Source organism: Podarcis filfolensis, assembly GCF_964270895.1.
Source record: "Podarcis filfolensis genome assembly, chromosome: 8".
Taxonomy (NCBI): domain Eukaryota; kingdom Metazoa; phylum Chordata; class Lepidosauria; order Squamata; family Lacertidae; genus Podarcis; species Podarcis filfolensis.
The window spans coordinates 53,120,598-53,143,555 of record NC_139611.1 but is presented as its reverse complement, the minus strand read 5'-3'; the positions used below and the strand labels follow the sequence as shown (position 1 = coordinate 53,143,555).

Here is a 22,958-nt window from a genome sequence, read left to right as displayed (position 1 = left end):
GGTCCCTCTGGTTGCGGAAACCTCGGGATCTGACTAGAGCTCCAGAACGGATCCCGTCCACAACCTGAGGTACCACTGTATAGGCCATCATAAAACATCCATATATAAAAAATTTAAATATGTACAAATAGCCATGTAAAATATATAATGACGAGGATTTTCATTGGGATTTCTTCCCACTAAATAGTGCCATTCAGCACTCTAAGAGATGCTATTGGGTATTGTTACTGGCAGCTCTGTCTTGCCAAAAACTTCCCCCCTCAATTTTTGTCATCTGCATATGGCTCATAGGCTGTTGTTTTTAAAGGTGCCAGTGTCATGGGCTTAAACAGCCTTGTTTTGCTTGGAAGATCAAAAAGTTTAATCCTGTCAGCATATTTTGTGCTTTACTAAGCAATAATGGCACAATAGAGACATATGGTTTCAAGCTTCTTGCTTTGAGGTCATCTCAGGTCAGCCCAGACACTAGTAGAACTTCACAGGCATTGCTGGAAAGCTCACACTACTATATTTGTTTTGCCAAACCTGGAGAGAATCATTGACATCTTCTCCTGGAGGGACTTGAAGCTGTCTGGATGCAACACTTCTTAGAAGATATTGGACTTTAAGGAGTCCAGACATCAATAATAGTGTACACTAGATTGAATGGAAAATGAGACCACTTTACACCATTGACAATACAAGTTAACAGTATCTGAGTCAAAATGCGACTTGATTGTCAAGACTCCTGTTCCACCAGCAACATAAGTTTCTATTCTGACCCATATTGGTCGACTACTACTTTTAATAACTCCAGTAGCTCCACTTCTGAATTTATACTATGCAGCACTAGAAATTCCCCACATCTTTGCTTCCCCCCAATATTGGTAGAGCCTCCGAGGAACACATTATCTGATCCTCAAAGTAAAGGTGTAGAAAATCCCATTTTTCTTCTCATAATGGTTTCAAATGCCTTCTTCATTGACTATACCTGCTTTGGAAGAATACACTTCACTCAAGGTTATGGAGGGCAATCTTTACATCTGTAGAAATTTTCCATGTTGATGGGTCTGTCAAAGTTCATAACATAAGGCAACACATGGGCTAATAATGTATTGGCAATATTTATGAAACATTATCAATTGTTTCTTAATTCATAAATAAAAGCCATGTAATTGTTTACTATTAATATTTATTTCTTTGACGGGGACGTCTGTCCATTCGAAAATCCTGTATATCATGCATGGCACTCTGTCTATGGGGAAGGGGGTGTAAAGTTGAATGTCGTTCATTGACATCTGATTGTGATGAAATGCTCTACTCACTCGTGAACCTAGTGGCATTCGAAGGATTAAATCTAGAGTCAGCCTTTTGTTGATCAGATTGCTTCATGTTGTAACACAGGGGATTTTCTTTGTCTCAAAGTTCATAACATAGCAGTCTACTTCATGACTAGAAGACATCTCCTTCCTTGAATCCTCTAGGTTCTGATCCAGGAGTAGCTACCATAGTCTACTGCCTCAGCAGTAAAATTTCCCTTAGAGTAAGAAAACAATTCCATTCCTGTAGTTGCATCATGCTTTTTAGCTTTGTTATCAGATACTTGGTATTGTCTTGTCCACCTTTAATCTTGCCACCAAAGTCAGCTTTGGTTGATCTAGTTTTGACACTGCTCACCACTCTTCCACCAGTGTCAACTGCTCTATCACTCTTGGAGAAGAATCATAGAATTATAGAGTTGGAAGGTCATCTAGTCCAACGCCCTGCAATGCAGGAATCTCAACTGAAGCATCCCTGACAGATGACCACCCAACCTCTGCTTACAAACCTCCAGTGAAGGAGAGTCCACAACCTCCCAAGGGAATCTGTGCTGTTTGCTGGTGCTATCTGCTGGTTTTCCACCAAGGCAATTTTATAGTCAACATGGATTCTCTGCCTCTGCAATCACATTCAGTAGACTTTTAATTGCCCTTGTCTCTCTTTTCTGTGTTGTTAAAGATATCACCTCTGGTTGCACCAGTCTGCATCAGTCCATGATGACACAATACCAGCTTTTTTTTGTTTCTTTTGTTTATTCTGCGCATATTCCATGGTCTACAGATGATGGCAATAATTCTAGAAGTGATAACTCCTCTTCAGGCTCAGGGTCCAATGCTGATCATCCTGTGCTATCATCTTGGAATGAACAATCAGAATTTCCTTAATGTTATATTGGTAGTGGTACAATTCCTTTAGTATAGGAAACATTTGAGAGGATAGGAGGACAATATGAAGTGAAGCCAAACTGCTTTGTTAGCAGCTTTGAAGTGACTTCCCCAGGTAGCGAGCCTGGCAGTGTGTACTGAGGTCTTGGGCTGCAGAGATGACAAAACCCTCTCTTAGCCTCACTGATGTGGTCCAAAGAAAAGCAGAGCAATACATTTGGCACTAGCTTGGCTGTAGGAGTTGCCGAAAGTAAGCATACAAGGCACCATCCAATCATCGTAAGGCCAAATAAACTCTGGATTTGTGTAGCCCTTCTCCCAAAAATATCCTGCAAGGCAGTGGAGGCTTAGGACCAGAGTTTTCACTTCCCTCTTCAGCACATGCAAGGAACTACCTTCTTGACAGTTGGACCCACTATTGATCTTATTCGCTCAATCTGCTGTAGCCTGTCTTCGTATGCAGGGGAAGTCCCTAACTCACTGAGGGTTTTAGACCATCAGCTACCCTCACCTGGTTTAGCTGGCCAGCTGAAGTCGTTTCTGGGGTGTGACCATTGTCACATGCTGACAGCTTCTAGGAGCCACAGGTAAGAGCTGAGTGCAGGGTAGGGACCAAAGGTGGACAAACTACCCCAGTAGAAGCATGGCGTGCCCCCCACCAAAGCTTCTACCCCTCCCCTAGCACCCCATAACCCCTACTTCGTTGTAGGAGTGGTTAACATTTTGCAGCCTGAGTATCACATTCAGTATTGGCAAAACCCTTAGAGGACTGCATGCCAGTAGTGGGTGTGCCCATCCCATACTTTCTTGTGTATACACACACAGCAGGCAGACAACACCCACCCACCCACCCAAGGTTAGGGGATGGACAGGCCTAACACTCAAGGCCTGTGAATGGAAAGTGTCGTTGTCCAGGATATGGTGTAGCTCATTGACGTGTTGGAAAGATTTTTAGCTGGGTGCTGTAGGTGTCTAGTCATGTTCTGTCTCTCCTTTGGTTATTCCTGGATACTAGTCTGTGTTTAATGTCATTTGGTGAAGTGTTGTAGACTAAAATACCTGAAATAAATCCTTAAGTTGCTCGTCTCTGAGCTGGAACAGATGCAGTTATATTGTAGGGTTGTATTTCATTTTTCACTATAGCACTATACTTGTTGATGGTGCTGTATTTCCTGGTTTTCTTTTTATTTATTTATTTATTTATAAATAAATAAATAAATAAATAAATATCTTAATTTATCCTCTTCAATGCTTCTTCTGTTTCTTTGTGCTGAATATTAGAAATAAATGTGTTCAGTTAAATAAACCTTGTCTGCAGGTATTGCCTTGGTGTGCCCTGCTCTTTGGCAGTTCCTCAACTCTTATATGTTTGATGCTCAAGCAATAGGACAAGAACCGCATGAATTTGAAAATAATCTAATTAAAGAAAGAAAAATAAATCATTCTGTATTAGTGCTCTGATGTTTATTTTATTGATCTAATCAGTTAAGACAGATTAAAAAGGTATACCTAGTTAATTAGACTGCAAACCTCTTCTCTCTCCCCGCCTCCCCATACCGGCACTTGTAAACATATAGGTTGTAAGTACAGCCGTACCTTGGTTGACGAATGCCTTGCGACTCGAACATTTTTACTCCCGAATGCCGCAAATGTGGAAGTGAGTTTACGAACGTTCTTTGGAACCCGAACATCCAACATGGCTTAGATGGCATCCAATTGGCTGCAGGAGCTTCCTGCAGCCAATCGGAAGCCATGCGTTGGTTTCCCAATGTTTTGGAAGTCAAACGGACTTCCGGAACAGATTCCGTTTGACTTCCGAGGTACGACTGTATATTCTTAAGAGGCACTCCCCTTTTCTCCCTCCTCTTAGTGAATGTTTGTTCTAAGAACCTTCTACAATGTACACATATATTCTCTAAGCAAAGTGTGGTTTTGGCTTTATTTTTCCCTATATATGTTTTAAAATACAAACGCATTTATTTTTAAATAAATTAATCAAAGTGAAATAGAAGAGGCAGAATGTACCATAACCTTTGACTGTTGATTAATAATAACTATGTTCACTAATTCTGACATCAAAACAATGTTTTTTTACTTCATAAATATTTATTTTATATGCAAACTTAACTGATAATCATCCAAAAGTATATGAGTGATCAAGTAGAATACCTTTAAATGAGTCCCAGTTAAGGAATATTGATTGGAACAGACCATACTGGGCAAATAGCATAGGAGTACCTGTGCTTGCACGTGCTGCAGACAAACTGAAAAGAAGCAAACTGAAAAGAAGCAAGTAAAGTGAGGGGAGGTGAACTCATGTAATTGTGTAGTACACAAATGTTGAGCAAGAATAACTCACTTGATTGGATTTACTTAATAGACTTGTTCAAGAAGCTAAATAGATAATAAAATGTATAGTGCAAAGTCTGTTACCAGGCACCCAACAAATGTGAGGCGTTAGGAATAGCAGATAAACCAGCACACATGAGCACAGATGCAAGTTCATTTCAGAAAGCAATGCAAAGTCCTTTGGGTTAAAAAAGAAGGTGGAACATGGCATAGTCCTGTGATGCATTTTATTGTAGGGCTTTTTTGTTCTGGGCTTTCTGCCAGAAAGGAATCCCAGTGATCAATTCATGAACTCATTAAAGCTTAGACAGTTGAAGTGATGTTACTGTAATAAGTTCTTGGGATAGGGCAGTCTGTAGATTTAAAGATACCCACTCATCAAAGGAAACATTTTCCTTTTCCTGTCCTCATATTTTCTCCCTGTATACTCTAGTCAAGGAGTACCTTGTCTTGGAGTTTTCTTGTTGCTCTGGATACTTTTGGTCTTGCCAAGGAAGGCTTGGGGTTAGTGTGACTCTGACCCCTGTCCTCAGTAAGTAAAAGAACATTGTGTGCCACAAGTAGGCTATTGAAGTGACATCCTCTCACCAAGTTAGTGCCAGAAGAATGCATAGGTAGAAAACAGCTTCTTAGTTCTTTGTGGTTTCATTTTCAGATTCCACTTTGAAACCTGCAGCGTAGACCGGGGTGGGTATCTAGTGTATTTCAGCTAAACCCTTACCGTTGCTTGTCTTTCAGAGGTCACTGCATGTTGGAGGATATACTTCACTGTTCTCTCTATAACAGAGGTAAACCCATTTCTGTTAATCCCATGGAGAGATAGGAGAGGTTGAGTCCAGAGTCTCTGGTTTTCCCATGTGTTCTCTTTCAACTCGTGTCTTTTGACATGAGACATAATAGTCTTTAAAGAGCTGAAAGTGGCTTGAGAGAGAACTCTAGCCGCATTTGCATGTAACAATAAGGCATGAACTCTGCTGATGCACACATCCTGAATGCTGTTTCACTCCTCCCCTGTGTGAATGGCTAAACAAACCAGAATTGATATAGCTCAATGTTGGATCTGAACTGAGATTACGGATCACTAGCCAACCTTAACATATGATTTGCTGTTGGTTTACCACTCCTGGTTTGTTGGGGCAGAGTGAACCACAATCCAGGGTTCAAATGCAACATGATGATTTGTTAACTCATTTGTTTAATGGTTTGTTAACTCATTCATGCCTAGGGGTGGAGCAAAGTGAGAGTGATCAGTCTGTGTGCACTAACATGCATCTTGTGCGCACTATGGTTTATTAAGCCAGGGCTTGTGCACATGTGGCCATTGATTCCCATGATGTGTGTACACATTTATTTTATCCCACCACTGCCTCTAGTCAGACGTTATTAGGCAAGTTTTGGAAACAACTGAAAAGCACAGTGTCTGTTAACCCAAGGTGAAAGCGGGACATAGATGCAGTGATCCCTCTTTGGAATTTCTTTCAGCTTTCTCAAAAAACTAGGGTCTGTCTCCAGCATTTGATTGACCAACCCAATAAAAAATTAAGGGGTGGCTATTTGAGGATAATGGAGCATGTAAACAAGGCTGAGACTCCAACCGTAGCTGTAGAACTGTGGAACAATGTGCATATTGTAGTTTAAAGAGGATAAAAAATAATAAGCCAGTTGTGCAATAACATATCAAAGCCAAATTGAAATACAGAATTTTAATACCAACAGGTACTTTAAAAAGTACATTGTGTTCTAGGGATATGTCTAAAAGATTAACCAAGAAAGGTTGAGTCCTAGGGGCCAAATTTTCTCTGATTTTGATTAGAGCAGTGATACTGGAGAAAGGGGGCATTTAATTCTAACGACTCTGAAACTCTTGTTTGATCATAGGGAGGAGAAATGCAGTAGCTGTCACCTATATTTTCCTTCCTGTAGAGCAAACAGAAACTCTGGTGGGGGATAAGGGAAAACACATGGGGGTGGAGGAACACACCCTGATGCTGGTGCTCGAATATAAAGCAGGCCAGGAAAGGGCTCTGATTCTTGCAGAGTAGGAGCACAATAGGAGAACCATTAATGGATCTCCCACATCCTTTGTCATTATGCTTTCAAGCCAGTGTCAAATGAGAATTTGATACATTTGAATTCCCTAGTTCATTTTAGCAAGTGTCTTAATCAAAAGAAGAGCTTCTGGATCAGGCCAATGGCCCATCTAGCCCAGCATCCTATTCTCAGAGCAACAAACAGATTCCTGTGGGGAAACCTACTAGTAGCTGCTGATAGCCTTGTCCTCTATGAATTTGTCTAATCTTCTTTTAAAGCCTTCCAAGTTGGATGGCCACCAGTGCCTCTTGTGGCAGCAGGTTAGTAGTAGTAGTAGTAGTAGTAGTAGTAGTACCCTGCCAATAGCTTTTCTCCTCCACAATCAGTTTAAAAAGCTTAGACATGCTGTCTAGCAAACAATTTTAGTGAGAGATTCTGGACAATTTTTTGAACCAATGAAATAAAATGTGAAAGCATATGTATATTTATTTGGGGAAGGCAACAAATCAGATTTGCAAAAAAAAAATTAAAATCTAACTTGACTAGTTATGGTTTAACTGCTTGAGCAGTTTTGGGTTTCACAACCTGTGCCGAGTTGCTTGCACAAAAGTTAGTCAGAGAGCATCTTTGATCATATTGGAAACAAGGCAACTTGGGGGTTAGACATTTTGCTGTTCCATATCATCAAGTTTGCCCTTGAGTCACAGGAATAGCAGGGCTGGGGAACCATTGGTTTTCCAGATGTTGCTGAACTGCAACATCAACCCTAGCAAGCATGATCAGTGGCCATGGACAATGGAAGTTATAGTTCAGCAACATATGCAGGGCCATTATGTGTGTCAGTGGTTGTGCTTAAGCCCGTTCTGCCCCTGCCTGTTCTGCCGCCTTCCGGGGCCAAAAGCACCACACATGTTGGTGGTCGCGTGTCAATTGGATGTGCACAAAATGTTCACTGCCTGTACAAAGTATAGAATCCAAGCAATGGCTCCTAATTTTCCTTGTTTCCTTTCACTCAAGTCACTAGTTATGATGTCTTGTGGTTTCCACAATTTAAAGTGCTGAGCAAGTGTGAAATCTTGGTATCTGCTACTTACAAAGCAGGTGACTAGCCTTTATGGTTGCAGACAGGCTTAAGGAGGCCTGGCAGAGTCTGATGCAAAAGAAAAACCAGAAGCCAGAATGAACTGAGTTTCATAGCCATAAAGTGGATGGGACTTCATTCCTTTGTCCAGTAATGGCTGCTAATTTGAGACCCTCTTATCCTTCCTAATCAAACCTTTTTTCGTTAACCATTCTCTTAGCCTGTACCATTATTTTTTTGTTGTTGTTGGAAAAATTATAAACGTCTGTATCATGTGAGCACACTAATTTGAATATGATTGTAGAATTTGGATTGTTTTGGTGCAGAATTTGGAAGAGTGGGGAAATGCAGAATAGATGCAGCCTTGTTTAAAGTGCATCAGTGTAATTGAAACCCCAAAGCTCAGTGTCTTACTTGGTTGGCAACTAATTTTAGAAAGGAGCTGTATTTTTGAATTGGGCAACAGCTGAAGGGTTGACAACATTGTCTCTGCACACTAACACTTGCTGCACAGTCAGAGATGCAGGCAAAGGATGCTACGCCCTTTTTTTCCTCTCTGAGTTTGACTTGGGCAGAGTTTTCTCCTTATTTTGCATACAACTGTTGAAACATGGGCAGGTATCTCTTTCCCATGCCCTGCCTAGTGAAGAGTTTTTGGCAGAGCTGCCCCCCCCCCCCATTCTTATGCACTTCAGCTGCTTTGCTTTCAGTAGCAAAGCACATGACCAGCAATGTCTTGTGATGTATCAGTTTCTGGACTATATACAACATCAGATTGTAGGGTCAGGACTGAATGCTCCCCCACATTAAAAAAAAACACAAAACATTTACACGCACAAAAACGAGACTCATAGAGTTGTGGGTTCAAGGCCCATGCTGGGCAAAAACAATCCTGCTTTGCAGAGAGTTGACCAGATGACCCTTGTGGTCCCTTCCAACTCTATAATTCTATGAAACAAGCCCCCTCAAAGCTAGTACACATACAAAACTAACATGTAAGGCAGAGGTATTTAGTTCCCTTGCCTTTTCCCTCACATGCTAGTTAAGAGTGTACAGGGAGTCTTTGTTCAATATTTAGTTCCTGCTCTGCACTAGTACAGTCAAACAGTTAATATAACATGATTAGTTATGAGCAGCTTCAGTGCATAAGCCCTCTGCTTGTGTTTCCAGTTCACATAGAAGAAACCAGTTAAGGTGTGTGATTAGGGGGATTAGGACCAGGGACTATAAATGGGGAAGCCTGATGGCTGTCAAGTGGCGCTTGATGAATGTGTGTTCTTGATATGAGTTCAGAATGTTCTTGAGTCCTGGCTGCTGACTACTTGAAGTTTGATTCAACTATGATTGCAATCTGTTGAGGGACGCAGACACAAGTAGCATTATTTTGCCTTCCCACTCTTTCTCCCTGCCTTTAAATCTCATTCATAATGCCACACTGTTGAAACTGGCAGAAAAGCCTGCTCTCTTCTAGATTTGGAATATTACTGAAATCTTAAAGAATTTTTTGTACATCAGCTAAGTCACTCTTTGGCTATAATTTAGTAAGCTGGTGATTTTTAGACCTTGCATGAAGCTTTTCTCACGTTCCCTTTTTTAAGCCATGCTGATTCTCACGGGAAGCTTTCTTCCGATGTGTGTTTTGAGTGTGTGGATTCTTTTATTATGTGGAGAAACAGGCCAGAATAGTATGAAAAACCAAGGCCTTCCAAGACATTTTCCAACTTCAACTTGTGTTGCCAGGCTCTTGAAATTTTCTCCAAATGAGTTATGACTGGCATTCCCCACAACTGAGAGTATAATGGAGTGCTTTGAGAGAGTCTTGTGCTCTGTTCAGAATGTTACTCAGCCTTCTAAATGAGTGGAATGCAAGTCCTAGTAAGCTAATGTGTTCACCTCACCTAAGCTGCTCAAAAAATTCAATTTTTGCAAATGAAATTTGTCATTTTTTTACACATATATTCATGGTGTCAGACAAGGAAGCTTGTCTCTATTACTCTCCTCATTCAAATTTTTGTGAAGTTCCAGAAAAATTGAACATTGTGGCCCCTGTATATGGTTTTATATACAAAATATGGTTGAAAGAACTCAGAAGAAACTTAATGGTGGAGAGTCGACATCCATTTTTATTTGCATCTTTATGTTCGGATTTTTAAAAAATCTCTGTATAGAGACTGAGTGCCATTCCATTGCACTTTTCAATTACCAGAGTGCTCATACATGCTATGCATTTTTCAGAGTTCCAAACAATAAAGCTACCCTTTTTTCCTGCAGCAAAAGTGAGTATTCTCTTTCTCCAGGGGTGCTGTGCAGCTTGTTAACAAGAGAGCACGAATATTTCTCCACCCTGAAAGCAAAGCTCTTGCTGTCCATAACATGAGGATAGGATGTTAGCACTACATGCGGTATTGTGAGAGCATTCTGCTAAAGGGAGAAATTTGGAGTTTTGAATGTGTGCAAAAATTTTATAGATGCTCTACAAAGTTGTTGTTTTTTAAAGTCCTAGTGGGTTTATAGTCTAACAGACACAATACAAAAGTCAATGGCTGGGAAGGGTACATGGAGGGAGCTAATTCAAGCATTAATTATTCATAAAAGAGTATGTTAGTGCCCTTAACGAAGTGGGTATCAGAAAGCTTGTGTGCGGGATATTGACTATAGTTGTTGCTGCATCTAATGATTTTGATCCTGATAGTTCTGGGGTTTTTCATAAGGCCCAGGCATTGAGGCTGCTGGAGTCATGAGTCCTCAGACAGAATTAAAAGCATTTTTTTCTGGGCAGTATATTACAGCAGCACCAGAGTAGGATCTTCTGTTGTGGTCTGTTTGGAGATAGGAATGGGATGTGGCTGCTTGGAAAATCAAGAGAGAACGGTTGGAGGACTGGACTTTTGGCAATGGTTTATGCCAACAATGACTTGCTTTTTTACTTGGTAGCCTGCATGGAACTACTGATTTTTATATTAATTAGTTTATTAAACTTATTAGTCACTTGTCACCCAACTGTCTCCAAGCGACTTGCAATAAAGAAAAATATATGCAAATACGTAATTTCACCCTCTTCTTCTTACCAGACCTAAATGGATCAGAATATCAGGCTAGAATAACTCTCAAATGGGCAATTACATCTTTCCTAACTGCCTCAGCCTTTGTTCTAGCGCAGGGCAGTCCAACTTTTCATACCAAGTGGGCTGCAAGAGTACTTTGACACACTGCTTTGTTGTGTGGGGGCTGGGAAAGCACTAACTATGCTTGGTAAGGAGGATGGAAGACCCTAGGACCCTGTCAGAGTCCTCAACCCTGCTTTGGAGTGGGGGTGTACCAAATGTTGCTGAGGGCCACAAAAAAAAGCCTTGAGGGCCACACATTGGACCACCCTGTGCTAGCAGCATAGAACATTGGATGGCAGGAGTTGAGACTTGCTCTGCCCAGCTGTTACTGGAGAAACCAATCCATTAAGTGCCTGGTTCAGGTGATGTAGGATCCAAAGTGTTTTGACTTCGAGATCTTATTTTAGACCCAGTTCATGTGGCTCAGATAATGTTGGCTGGAGGTGGGGGGTTCTGCTCAAACAAGTTGGGATCCAGCCCAAGCCAATGCCTCATAGGAACTTTATGAGTGCATAACACTACGCTTGTACAGCTCCCATTTATTTTGGCTAATGTACAGGAAAAGAAAATGTCTCTTTGTCTTGTTGGCAGAGCATTCATTCTGCATGCTGTTTTCTGTCATGTCTGCAGACCCAAGGCAGGAATGTTTTTGTATAGCTTGATCAAGGAGGGGGTTCAAACTGCACTGGCAGGTGGCTTTTCATAACACGTGTGTGGGAAGCTGTTCATCCTGAGAGCATCTCCTACACCCATCTTCCCTAGGCATGTTCAGGTGATGCCAGTGCCCAGGAGAGGTCTCAGCAGCTCCTAATGGTTCACACACAGAGAAAATTGCTTTTACCATAGTACACTTGGCTGGGTGGGTTTGGAAATTGTGCTTTTCCACCTCTTTTTTTGTTTTTGTTTTGTTTCCTCCTTTCCCCATTATAAAAAAAATGGTGCAGCTTGGATTCTTAGAATAGATGCAGCCAATATTCCCTTGCATTCTTCATCATCTGTAATCTTATGAAGGATTTGAAATTGGTAGAGCATATTCTTCTGCATGTTTTTTTTCTTTTTTACTGTTCTGGACTGCTGGACATGTCAATGGAAAATCCTCTATAAGACATCTGGAATACACCAGGATCCATAAACTTTTGGGGATGAAATATGTTGATTGTTCCCCCTCTTCTGCAGAGGTTTGAGAGTTTTCTGCAGAGGTTTCCAACTTTGCGAGTCCCAACCTAAGCATATAGTGATCTGTCCATGGCATTAAATCAAAGCAGATTCTCCTGCCCACAAATATTCTTTCAGTTATAAAAGTCAGATTGAAATTGTATCTGTTTTTGTTGTTACAGCACCCAATTACCATGCATAGTGTATCAGTAAAACTATGAATTAGAAAATTAGAAGTTTGGTTTTATATCTTTGTGATTTAAATCTAAAGCAGTGGTTTTATTTGCCTTGTGTTGACTCCTTGTTATAGAACACAGTGCTGTGGCCCAGCAACCCTGACGCTCTTACGCTTTACAGAAGTCTTTTCTTTGGCAATTTAAGCCTACCCTAGGCATGCGTGTCTGCTGTCTTCTGGGCTGAGGATAAGCAAGTGTTGATTTTGCTTTGTCGTAGTGTTTGAGAACCCTTTGTTGTCCTAGCAGAGAAGAAATAGTTAAGGTTGTGTGTAACATGTATTTTCTTAAACTGGAACTTCTTATACAGAAACCCAGTTTTCACCAAGCAGACACAATATGGAATTGAATCATGGCTTGGACAATGAGGTGTTTAGAGTCTTTATCCTCAGGCATAATCTTCCATATTGAGGAGTCTTGTACATAATAACAAAAGAGCAGTCTGTTGTTGCAGCAGCAGCAGCAACAACAACAACCACCACCACCACCACCACCACCACCACCTGACTGGGTTGCCCCAGCCAGTCTGGGTGGATAATAATCTCCAGAAACAGGGAATAGGGATGGTGGATAGGGCATGCCTAATTTTAGTAAAACCTGGAAATAGTTCTTAGTAGAAGTCTAAATGAACCACAAAGCACTTATTTATAATTTATTATTAGCAACAAAAAAAATTATTGCTGAACAGCAAAATCTAAAGGTTCACTTTATATGTAAGAACAATTGAGGGATTTGAAGGTAGCTGAAATGAATAATCTGACAAGTCTGCTATATAATTTAGAGGGGAAGATCAATTGTGATCTTGTGTAGAGATTGCTATCCTGTCTGAACAAAATCCCAGGATGATTTACAAAGAATAGATGGGCATTCTTCATCACATTTGGGAAACCTTGATGTCGATGCCTTCCTTTATGACTTGTAATGATAGGATTGATGTTGGCAGCTACCTTTTAATATTTGTCATGAAGTTTATCTATTACAGCCACATGCATATAAGTCCTGTCCCAACTTTTTGGCTATTTGTTTTGTATGGTTGTTTCTAGGCATTTTGTTTGTGGTCGTTGCAGATAAGACCTATTAAGCACTGCTATGCTCGTATTCATAAGGGACGCGGGTGGCGCTGTGGGTAAAACCTCAGCGCCTAGGACTTGCCGATCGCATGGTCGGCGGTTCAAATCCCCACGGCAGGGTGCGCTCTCGTCGTTTGGTCCTAGCGCCTGCCAACCTAGCAGTTCGAAAGCACCCCCCGGTGCAAGTAGATAAATAGGGAACGCTTTCCAGTGGGAAGGTAAACGGCGTTCCGTGTGCTGCGCTGGCTCGCCAGATGCAGGTTGTCACGCTGGCCACGTGACCCGGAAGTGTCTGCGGACAGCGCTGGCTCCCGGCCTATAGAGTGAGATGAGCGCACAACCCTAAAGTCTGGCAAGACTGGCCCGTACGGGCAGGGGTACCTTTACCTTTATGCTCGTATTCATACTTTATTTATTTACTTACTGCTATTTCATTCCTAACCTTGCAAGTACATGCAGAAAATACTGCAAAAATTGTGTGATACATTCTAGATTTTTGTGATTTGTGTCTTTGCTTGATTTTTCTAAATTATTCCAAGTTACATGTATTTTATTACAGTAGCTAAGTGTTAGAAAAACCCATTTGCATCAACGTAATCAGAGGAAGTTGGTTTGGTATAAAAGGCTAACAATTGTAAATGTGAAACAGAAATATATGTGGGCTGAAGAACTGCATGAAAATGAAGAAATAAAAATAACTGGTTCATTTTTAAGATAATGCATTAACAATAGCAGAAACCCCTAGACTGATCAGCTGTGATGATGTGATGTAATGGGATGCTTAGTAACATGCTATTTGTTGAAAGATTTTATGAAGCGATGCCATCCCAAAATGTTGTCAGTTTGCAATAGGGGTTTTCTTATATTGATTACTTTGGGAAGCACGCCACTTAAATAATTTGTTTCTAAAACACTGTGGTGGTTCTGAAGTTATGGAGAACAAATACAAAGAGCCTGAAGGCGCAATTTCTCTCAGTATTTAAGAGGGCTTTAAAAGCCTATATTTTTTCAAAAACTTTTGATTAGGGTGGGTATGCCTAAATTATTTTATTGTGATTTTAATAATTTTAATATTTATTACAGTCGTACCTCGGGTTACAGACACTTCAGGTTGCGTTTTTTTGGGTTACAGACCTGCTGAAACCCGGAAGTACCAGAACAGGTTACTTCTGGGTTTTGGCAGTTGCACATACGCATAAGTGCTGAATTGCAACCCATGCGTGCGTGCGTTCACAACCCGAGCGTCCACTGTACTGACTGACTGTGTTAAAAGGTTGCATGAAATGCATTTGTATTTTAAAATACTGTAAGCCACTTTATTGAGGATTTTCTCAAAAAGCTGAGTATAAATCCATTAAATTAAATTAAATTCAAGTTGGAGTGGAGTATATTATAGATGGCAAAGGGGAGAGTTCATACCTTTCCATTAAAGTGGTTTCGAAAGACTAATGTCAGTAGTGCTGTTGAAAAATCTTCATAAAAGAGCAGCCTTTGGCTATTTGTTGTGAGCATGGCAAGCCAGCAAAAGAAGCAGCTTTTTATCACAATCTTTTAGCTGTCTATAAAATTCATTATTGGAGTTCCCTTCTTTAAAACCAAAACCCCAGCTAAAGGAGGGAGAAATACATATTTTGCAGTATTTGAAGTAATTTAGCCTTCTTTCAACCTCCTCTTTCTTTAGTTGAACTGGAGGAGTAATAAAAAAAAACAACCCACCAATATTTGCTTTGTTTTTGTTTTTAAATTGTGGATCTGTTTGTCAACTTGGGCTCCTTTGGGAGGAAGGGCAAGATATAAATTCAGTAAATAAATAAAGCATTCTGCTGGATCACAGAGTGGCCAAATATTGGCCTGTACCAGCACCTCCACGCTTCCTTTTATCCTTAATCTAATTCTACTCATTTAGTTAGTTAGTTAGTTAGTTAGTTAGTTAGTTAGTTAGTTAGTTAGATTGATATACCACCTTTTTTATAAGATCCCAGGGCGGTTCACAGAATAAAATACAGGATAAAAACATGAAAATAAATAAAACAAAACAGCAAAACAATACCCCCCTCCCACAGACACATTTTAATTGCTGTAGAATATTAATAAGCCAAAGGCCTTGTTGAAGAGGGTTGTTTTTACCGGGCACCTAAAAATATATAATGAAGGTGCCAGGCGAACCTCCCTGGGGAGAACATTCCACAAAGGGAAGCCACTGCAAAAAAAGCCTGTTCTCGTGTTGCCCCACTCCAGACCTCAAATGGAGGAGGCACACAAAGAAGGGCCTCCAGTGATGAACGCCGCGTCTGGGATGGGTTTCTATGGGGAGAGACGGTACTTAAGGTATTGCGGTCCTGAACCATTTAAGGATTTATAGGTCAAAACCAGCACTTTCAATCAGGCCCAGAAACTAATTGGCAGCCAATGCAGTCGGTGCAATATGCTCAGACTGTCTTGTCACTGTGAGCAACCTGGCTGCTGCATTGTGTACTAGCTGAAGCTTTTGAACCATCTGCAGAGGCAGCCCTACTTATAATGTGTTGCAGTAATCCAACCTAGAAGTTACCAGAGCATAGACAATAGAAGTTAGGTTATCCAGGTCCAGATAGGGATGCAGCTGGGCCACCAGCCAAAGCTGATGGAAGGCTCTCTGAACCACTGAGGCCACCTGTTCCTCAAATGACAGCAGAGGATCCAGGAGTACCCCCAAGCTATATACCTGCTCCTTCAGAGGGAATGTAACCCCATCTAGAGCAGGCAACCTCCCTGCCATCTGGTCTGAGGAACCACCCACCAACAGTACTTCAATCTTATCTGGGTTGAGCTTCAATTGTTGGCTCTCATCCAGTCTCTTACCAAGGCAAGACATCAGTTCAGCACATCCACTGCTTTACCCACAGATGTAAGGAGTAATAGAGTTGTGTGTCATCAACATATTGCTGACAGCCCACTGGGGTCTGGATGACCTCACTCAGCAGCATTTTCATGTAAATGTTAAATAGCATCGGGGGTAAAATTGAGCCCTGAGAAACTCCACACTGAAGGCTCCACAGAGTTGAAAAGCACTCCCCAAGTATTACCCTCTGGGAGCGACCATCCAAGTAGGACTGAAACTATGCAGTGGTTGTGTACTTAACAGTACAATAGACAACTGTACAGTATTTTGTTTTAACATCCATTATTATAGCATCCCATTTAAATATACTAAATATATTACAAGTAGATGAATGGTTTAATAAGTAAGCTATGGATTGGTTTGTAAGTGAAAGGGACTGCATGAAAGCACAGAGAAAATAAACATGTTAAGATGTGTTCATAATAGTTTACTTCCAAAGAATCATTCCCAGAGAGTAGGGACTTAGCACTTAAATAAAACAGCTCACTTACCTATAATCTTTTCCTGTTTCCCCCCCTGCTTAGGAATGACCTAGAGGCCTTAAATACATTTCTGCATCCTTTGGGCTCTACAATCGAGAGAAGCTCCCTGAAAGCACTACTCATTAATGTTAAAAGGAAACTACCTCAGCACACGGAAGGAAAGGTGGAAAGACTTGCAATAAAAACAAAACAGTTTTTCTGAATAATGTGTACTTGCAAAGTCTCCAGGAAACAAATTTCCATATTTTTTTTCAGTATTAAGATGGGAAACTCAAACGGATTTGACTGACGGGCTCTGTCAAACCAAGAAGCTGTTAGATCTGCTGATGTGAAGGCTCAGTGGTTCTTCAAAGAAAGACGTCTCTGTTAACAATCACTGTTGAACAGTGATTTTGCTCATCCCCTCCTAATACTATTTGAAGCAGTTTCTAACTATTATATTACTTTGAAAAAAATTAAGTTCCTTCAGTGTAAATTAATGTTAACGTCAGGTGTCAAAAATGTGGTGGCAGGAAAACTGCAACAGATTGTTTTGGTTTTTTTGTTTTGTTTTGCCCCCTGCTTTGAAATTGTATCTTGAGTGCACACAATAGAATGCTAAGTGGAAAATAAAGTATTTTTAAAAAACTATCATAGCTAGCTTTTACAATTATAGTTTGTAATAGCAGCAGTGCTGCATTTGAACACTGAATACTACAAAGACAGTAAACCTGCTGCCTTTCTCACTGCTGACACAAATTACCTATCTTTTTTGTTTTTGAAATGCCTCCTATGAAAATTAAGTGCATACTCTACTACTGCTACACATAGATCTATTTCTAAGGGAGCAATTCAAGAGGAGGGATTGTTAATTCAAGGAACCTTTGGTCAAGTACTTCCTTATGTATTGCTGCAGTGCACAAGAAAGTAAAATGGACTACAAGCGGCGCTTTTTGCTTGGCGGGTCCAAGCAAAAGGTGCAGCAACACCAGCAGTATCAAGTGCCAGAACTAGGCAAGACTCTGAGTGCACCTTTAGCATCTCCAGCCACAACATCCCCTCTGATTTCTCCGGCTGCTGCTGGCGGCTGCAACCATGCGACTCCAATTGCAGACATCCAGCAGGGAATCTCCAAATATCTGGATGCACTCAATGTATTTTGCCGTGCAAGCGCGTTCCTTACAGATCTTTTCAGCAGTGTATTTCGGAACTCGCACTATTCTAAGGCAGCTATGCAACTGAAAGACGTGCAGGAACATGTCATGGAAGCAGCAAGTCGACTCACAGCAGCAATAAAACCAGAAATAGCAAAAATGCTCATGGAACTGAGTGCTGGAGCAGCGAACTTTAAAGATCAAAAGGAATTCAGCCTACAGGACATTGAGGTGAGTTAACACTGATATCACTGATTTCCTATCCATCTCCTTAAATTGCCTGGTATCTGCAAGACCTGCAGAGAAGGTTTAAGCCAGGCATAGGGAACATGTGGTCCTCCCAGATGCTGTTGGACTCCACTTCCTATCAGCTTCAGTGAGCACAGCCAGTGGACAAGTACAGTGGTACCTCTGGTTGCAGATAGGATTTGTTCCGGAGGTCTGGTCGGATCCCAAGGATCCCGAGGACTGCTTCTGCACATGCACGCGTGGCGAAACCCGGTAAAATACTTCCAGGTTTGCCACGCGTGCATCCCGAAGTTTATGTAACCAGAGGGTTAGGTAAACAGAGGTTCAACTGTATTATAGATGTCCAACAGGAGGAGCCCATTCCATTTTTGTGCTGTTTTAGTGAAGATAGAAAAAGTATTAATTATACATCTGCACCTGACTTATTGTCTGCCTAGTGTCTTAAAATGACAGTGATTTTTTTAAAACAAAAAATTGAATTGATATGGCATATTGCAATATCTTATCTAATAATCTGAGGAAAAATCCTCATATACACAAGAGAAGCAGCCGTTTAAATGTACAGTGTTTTGTGGAATCTTAAACACAACTGTGGACTAGAGTCCACTTCATCAGATGACTGGAGTGTGATCTTTTGTTGGCAAGGTATACACACACATAGGTGTAAAGAAAAATGTAAACAGTAAGTTCAGAGGGAAATAAAGTATTTGAGAATTACATTGCAGCTTAAATGTATATAAAATAAGCACAGGTACTGTTCAAAAACCACTATTGATTATTGTGTTCTGATTGGAAAGCCTTTATTGAAGAGTGGTGTAAAAACCCATTTAACCGATATCTAATCTTTGAAGCACCATGGTGAGTATAGCTAAATGTAACTATGGTACTGCAGAGTCCATTCACTTAATGGATAGCTTAGGCATTCAAAGGAGCAATGAGTTTAAAAATATAAACATGGAGATTCAGGATGGAGATTCAGGATGGAGACACACTTTTGGAGGCTTACGCAATCCAATGTATTCCTGAATGCCCTTGGGAAGTTTCTAGTTAGCATGGCTGGCTTCGTCCTGCAGGATTCCATCTTGTCTCCTATGCTGTTTGATATCTATATGAAGCCATTGGGGAAAGCCATCTGGGAATTTGGAATAGAGTGCTTTCAGTATGCTGTGTTTCTCCTAGTCAGGTGAGGTAGTGGAAGTGCTGAGCTGTTGTCTAGAATTTGCAATTGAGTGTTAATAAGCGGAAGCTCAGTCCCAACAAGATAGAGGTGTTGTGGGTATGTGGGGGGTTTTGGTTCAGGGCGGGGGTTTGTGTGTGTGGATTCAACCTGTTATTGATAGAGTCATAATCCTCTAGAAGAGTAGGGTGCCAGGATGCCTTTGGAGGCAGCCTTTGAAAACTGCCTAGAAGCAACAGTCAGCTCAGAATACAGCTGCTAGGAATTTAATTGGGGAAGATCATTCCAATCATATCTGCAAAGTTTTAGAAGGGGATCACTTGCTACATGTCCACCTCTGAGCCAAATTTAGGGCGCTAGTGTTTCGTTTTAAAGCCCCAAACTGTTTGAACCTAGATATCTCAGAGCACTTTCTCCCATATCAACCTACTTGTGCTCTAGCTGATGTGTTTTGAAAAAGGATTTTGTGTTTTTAAGAAAGTGAGCTTGGCTGAATTATCCAGTAGGATTGCCATTGTTAGCTACATCTTGAGGGGTTTTGTGTGTGTGTTCCTGTCACATCGTCTTGCCTTTAAGTATTTCTGCAGTAAGTAAAAAAGACAGGTGTCACTTTATTTTGGTTGCATAGCTGCAGTTGCTTGTGTCACATGTGCTACTTTGCCATCTGTACAGGACATGCATAAGTAGTCAGATGCAGGACATTCTTTTGGCTCAACTAAATATACATACAAGTTTTTCAACCTGATGGTGGGCTTTTGCTGTTAGAGAACATTGTAGAGTTCACTAACAGCTTCATGTCTGAGTGGGGTTTTGAATATGGGTCTTCAGCATTCCAGTCACCACATTGGCACACTCATTTCTCAACTAGAGAGAAGTGATAAACACTGTTAAAAGCAGTTTTTGTCCTGGTAAGCCTCTGTTGTTTCTTAGGGTGTATTTCAATGTGGCATGAGGCAGAAGTATCTCATTTGTACTCACTTGTATCACAACATTTCCATGACTTGTCCAAAGCCTGGAGATGTGTATGTTTTTCTTTCCTTCCCTGTCTGTCTCCACCCCTTGGAGGGGGAAAGTAGTGTTGCAAAATACGGGGAGACGTGCATCTTGCAGCTTTGAATGACAGTCACGAGTGCAAGTCATTCATGCTTCTGACGTGCATGATGTCTAAAGCTGCCCCCAAGAGTGTTCACCTACTTCCCTATTATTTTCTCTTGGTAGCATGTTGTAAGCAAGATGATGACATTCAAAAGCCCTTACAGGGTTGTCTTTTTAAATTGGGGCTGCATGACATGTTATAAAATTTTCAGGTACACAGTATCAGTACTGCCAGTTCCCAGAATGCACAGCACAAAGTTTGAGGCAAGCACTATACCAGTATGCTGCAGGAATCCAGGCCCCAGGATGCATCCATTGCTTACATATGGAGCCAAAAATGTATGTGAACACACATGTGTCACAATTCAGATTGTGTAACAGATAATAAAATTGGCCCTGAGATGGAAAAGAAGCAGAGAGAATTTCATCCTAGTTCTATATTGTTACATTCTAAAACACTCAATGGACACTTTAGCTGGTGTCCACAAATCTGCTTTGTTCAGCAGCACAGGAACACATAAATCTGCCTGGTACTGAGTCAGACCATTGCATTTAGCTCAGTATTCTACTACTGAGAGCAGCTTCCCAACATTTTAGACAGGGGAGACTCCTAGCCCCACATCCCTGCCCCTGAGTTCTTGCTTGTGCTGCAGTTTGGTGGAGGTGAGAAGCAGCAGCAATTTCTTCCATTTGTTGATTATGTTATCCAGGCTTTTGTGTAAATGTGAGAACAACTCCCTTCACCTGTGTTAGGTATGGATGGTGAGCACAGAGGCTGGCTCTTAAGCCATACAAGTCTACACCGCCGCTGCCACCCCCACCCCCTTTAGAAATGTTTTAGAAAGGGAACCAACACAGTAGATTTGTATTTGTACCACTTTTTAGAGTTGTACTTTCTGCAATCTTGCAAAATAGTCTGCGGTACTGCAAAATGTGTTCTTGCTGTTTGCCTTAACCAGTGGCCCCTAGAAGAAAGGAGCTTTTCTGTTGGAGTGTGCTCTGGAGTCTCATCAGTTTCAACTTTTAAAATAAGCTTTACTAATAATTTGAGACAAGTAGCCCTTGGCCTAAATAAACTGAATTCTGTAAGAACCCAGAATCAGAGTGTCATTCTTTCCATAAGAATCGTATTGACAGGCTTAACCATTGCAATATTTTTTTTACGTATGTGTGTGTGTGTATGCTAGCTGAATACTTCTTAAAATAAGGAAACTGCACTGGAGAGGCCAGTCGGCATACCTAAACTGTTCAGTTTAAACTTTGTACAAAGAGGGGAAATGATCGAATCATAAAGGAATGTTGAAGGGAGACTAGATGGAATGGGCAGGGAGGGGGAGCCACTACCACCAGCAGTTCTGCTTAAGTAGAATTAGCTGTTAGCATTTTGACAAACTCAGCCAGTAAATGGATTTATTAAAAGGGGAAACGTATTCTAAAAAGAAGTCGTATATCTATTTGCCTTATTGAAATACTTATTTAAATTTATTTAAAGCATTTTTATCCCCCTCTTCAGCTGCAGAGCAAGTTACAGTTATCAGTGATAATACAGTCTCTGTCCTTGGGTATACAATCTAAAAGGCACAAAAGGAAAAGGAATTGGTAGGGGTGGGGAAACAAGCTCTTAGTTACAGGGAACTGTAATTTACTGGTCTTTTAGATGGAAGGGGCCGTGGAGGCCCATGTCTCCCTCTCTTACAGCCTGTCTGAACGGCTGCTTGTGCATGCTACATACTCCAAAAATGAGGCAAGCAAATGTACTTTACTGCAGTTATTGTGTCTAGTGCATTTAACCACAGAATCCTCAAAATACTGGGTTGTAGCCAACTAAGTTCTACTCAGAGTAGACCCATTGAAATTAATGGACATGACTAACTTAGGTCATTGTGTGGGAGGAGTGGCAACTCAGTTAGATCCCTCAATATGGCACACAGGATGGAGCCTTCAGTGTAAGTAACCACTGCTTCATTTTGTGCTTTTGTTAATTTTTAGATTAGATGTAGGGTAATATTGTATTTGTATGAATGTCAATCAGATATTTTCACATGGGAAAATTTAGTTCAAACACCAGAACGCACTTACAAATAACTGAATGGAAGAATATCCTTTTGTTTTTGTTTTTTCATTTTCATAGGTACTTGGACGATGTTTCTTGACAGTGATGCAGGTTCATTTTCAGTTTTTATCCCAAGCACTGCAGAAGGTCCAACCAGTGGCTCATTCATGTTTTACGGAAGCTGTAGCTCAGGAAAGAAAGAATTCTAATATGGCTGAGACATCCAGTGCAAGTCCCACAATTGAGCTAGAAGAAGCTGTGCGGTCATGGAGAGGAGCGGCTGAGGTAAAGATGTAATTGCTGTGTTGCTGGATCTGGTCAACAGTCCAAAATTCAGTGTTCTGTCTCCACCTAGGTGCTGCTAGGTAGCTCCCAAGCATAGCCTATTTATTTATATTTCATAAAAAATGTATACTGCTTGATTGTAAGAAAAAACCTCAAAGCAGCTTTAAAAAAAACTCAAGGGCTTGAAAGTGGTAACATACATTTAGTTCTGGCAAAGTGGCTTTACTTTTCATAGTGGTGGTAACTTGCAGCTTGTGTGTTGGTAATCTTTTGGTTTCTAAAACTACCAAAAGACTGAAGAATTCTACAGAAAATCAGGCCTTTGGCCACAGAATGATAAGCTAGAGGTTCCAGCAAGCCACCATGAGGTTGGGAGTATAATGTACTCCGTAAA

General features: G+C 40.9%; 1 protein-coding gene across 2 annotated transcripts in view; it reads left to right on the top strand.

The window, feature by feature from the left end:
* Window positions 1-22,958, top strand: part of GARRE1 (granule associated Rac and RHOG effector 1) — a 56,467-nt gene that overhangs the window by 14,320 nt on the left and 19,189 nt on the right. For both annotated transcript variants that reach the window (XM_083625069.1, XM_083625070.1), the window contains exons 2-3: window positions 16,615-17,936; window positions 22,358-22,564. In XM_083625069.1, the coding sequence (XP_083481195.1) occupies window positions 17,454-17,936; window positions 22,358-22,564 (690 nt within the window). In that variant the 5' untranslated portion in view covers window positions 16,615-17,453. The remainder of the gene's footprint in view (window positions 1-16,614; window positions 17,937-22,357; window positions 22,565-22,958) is intronic.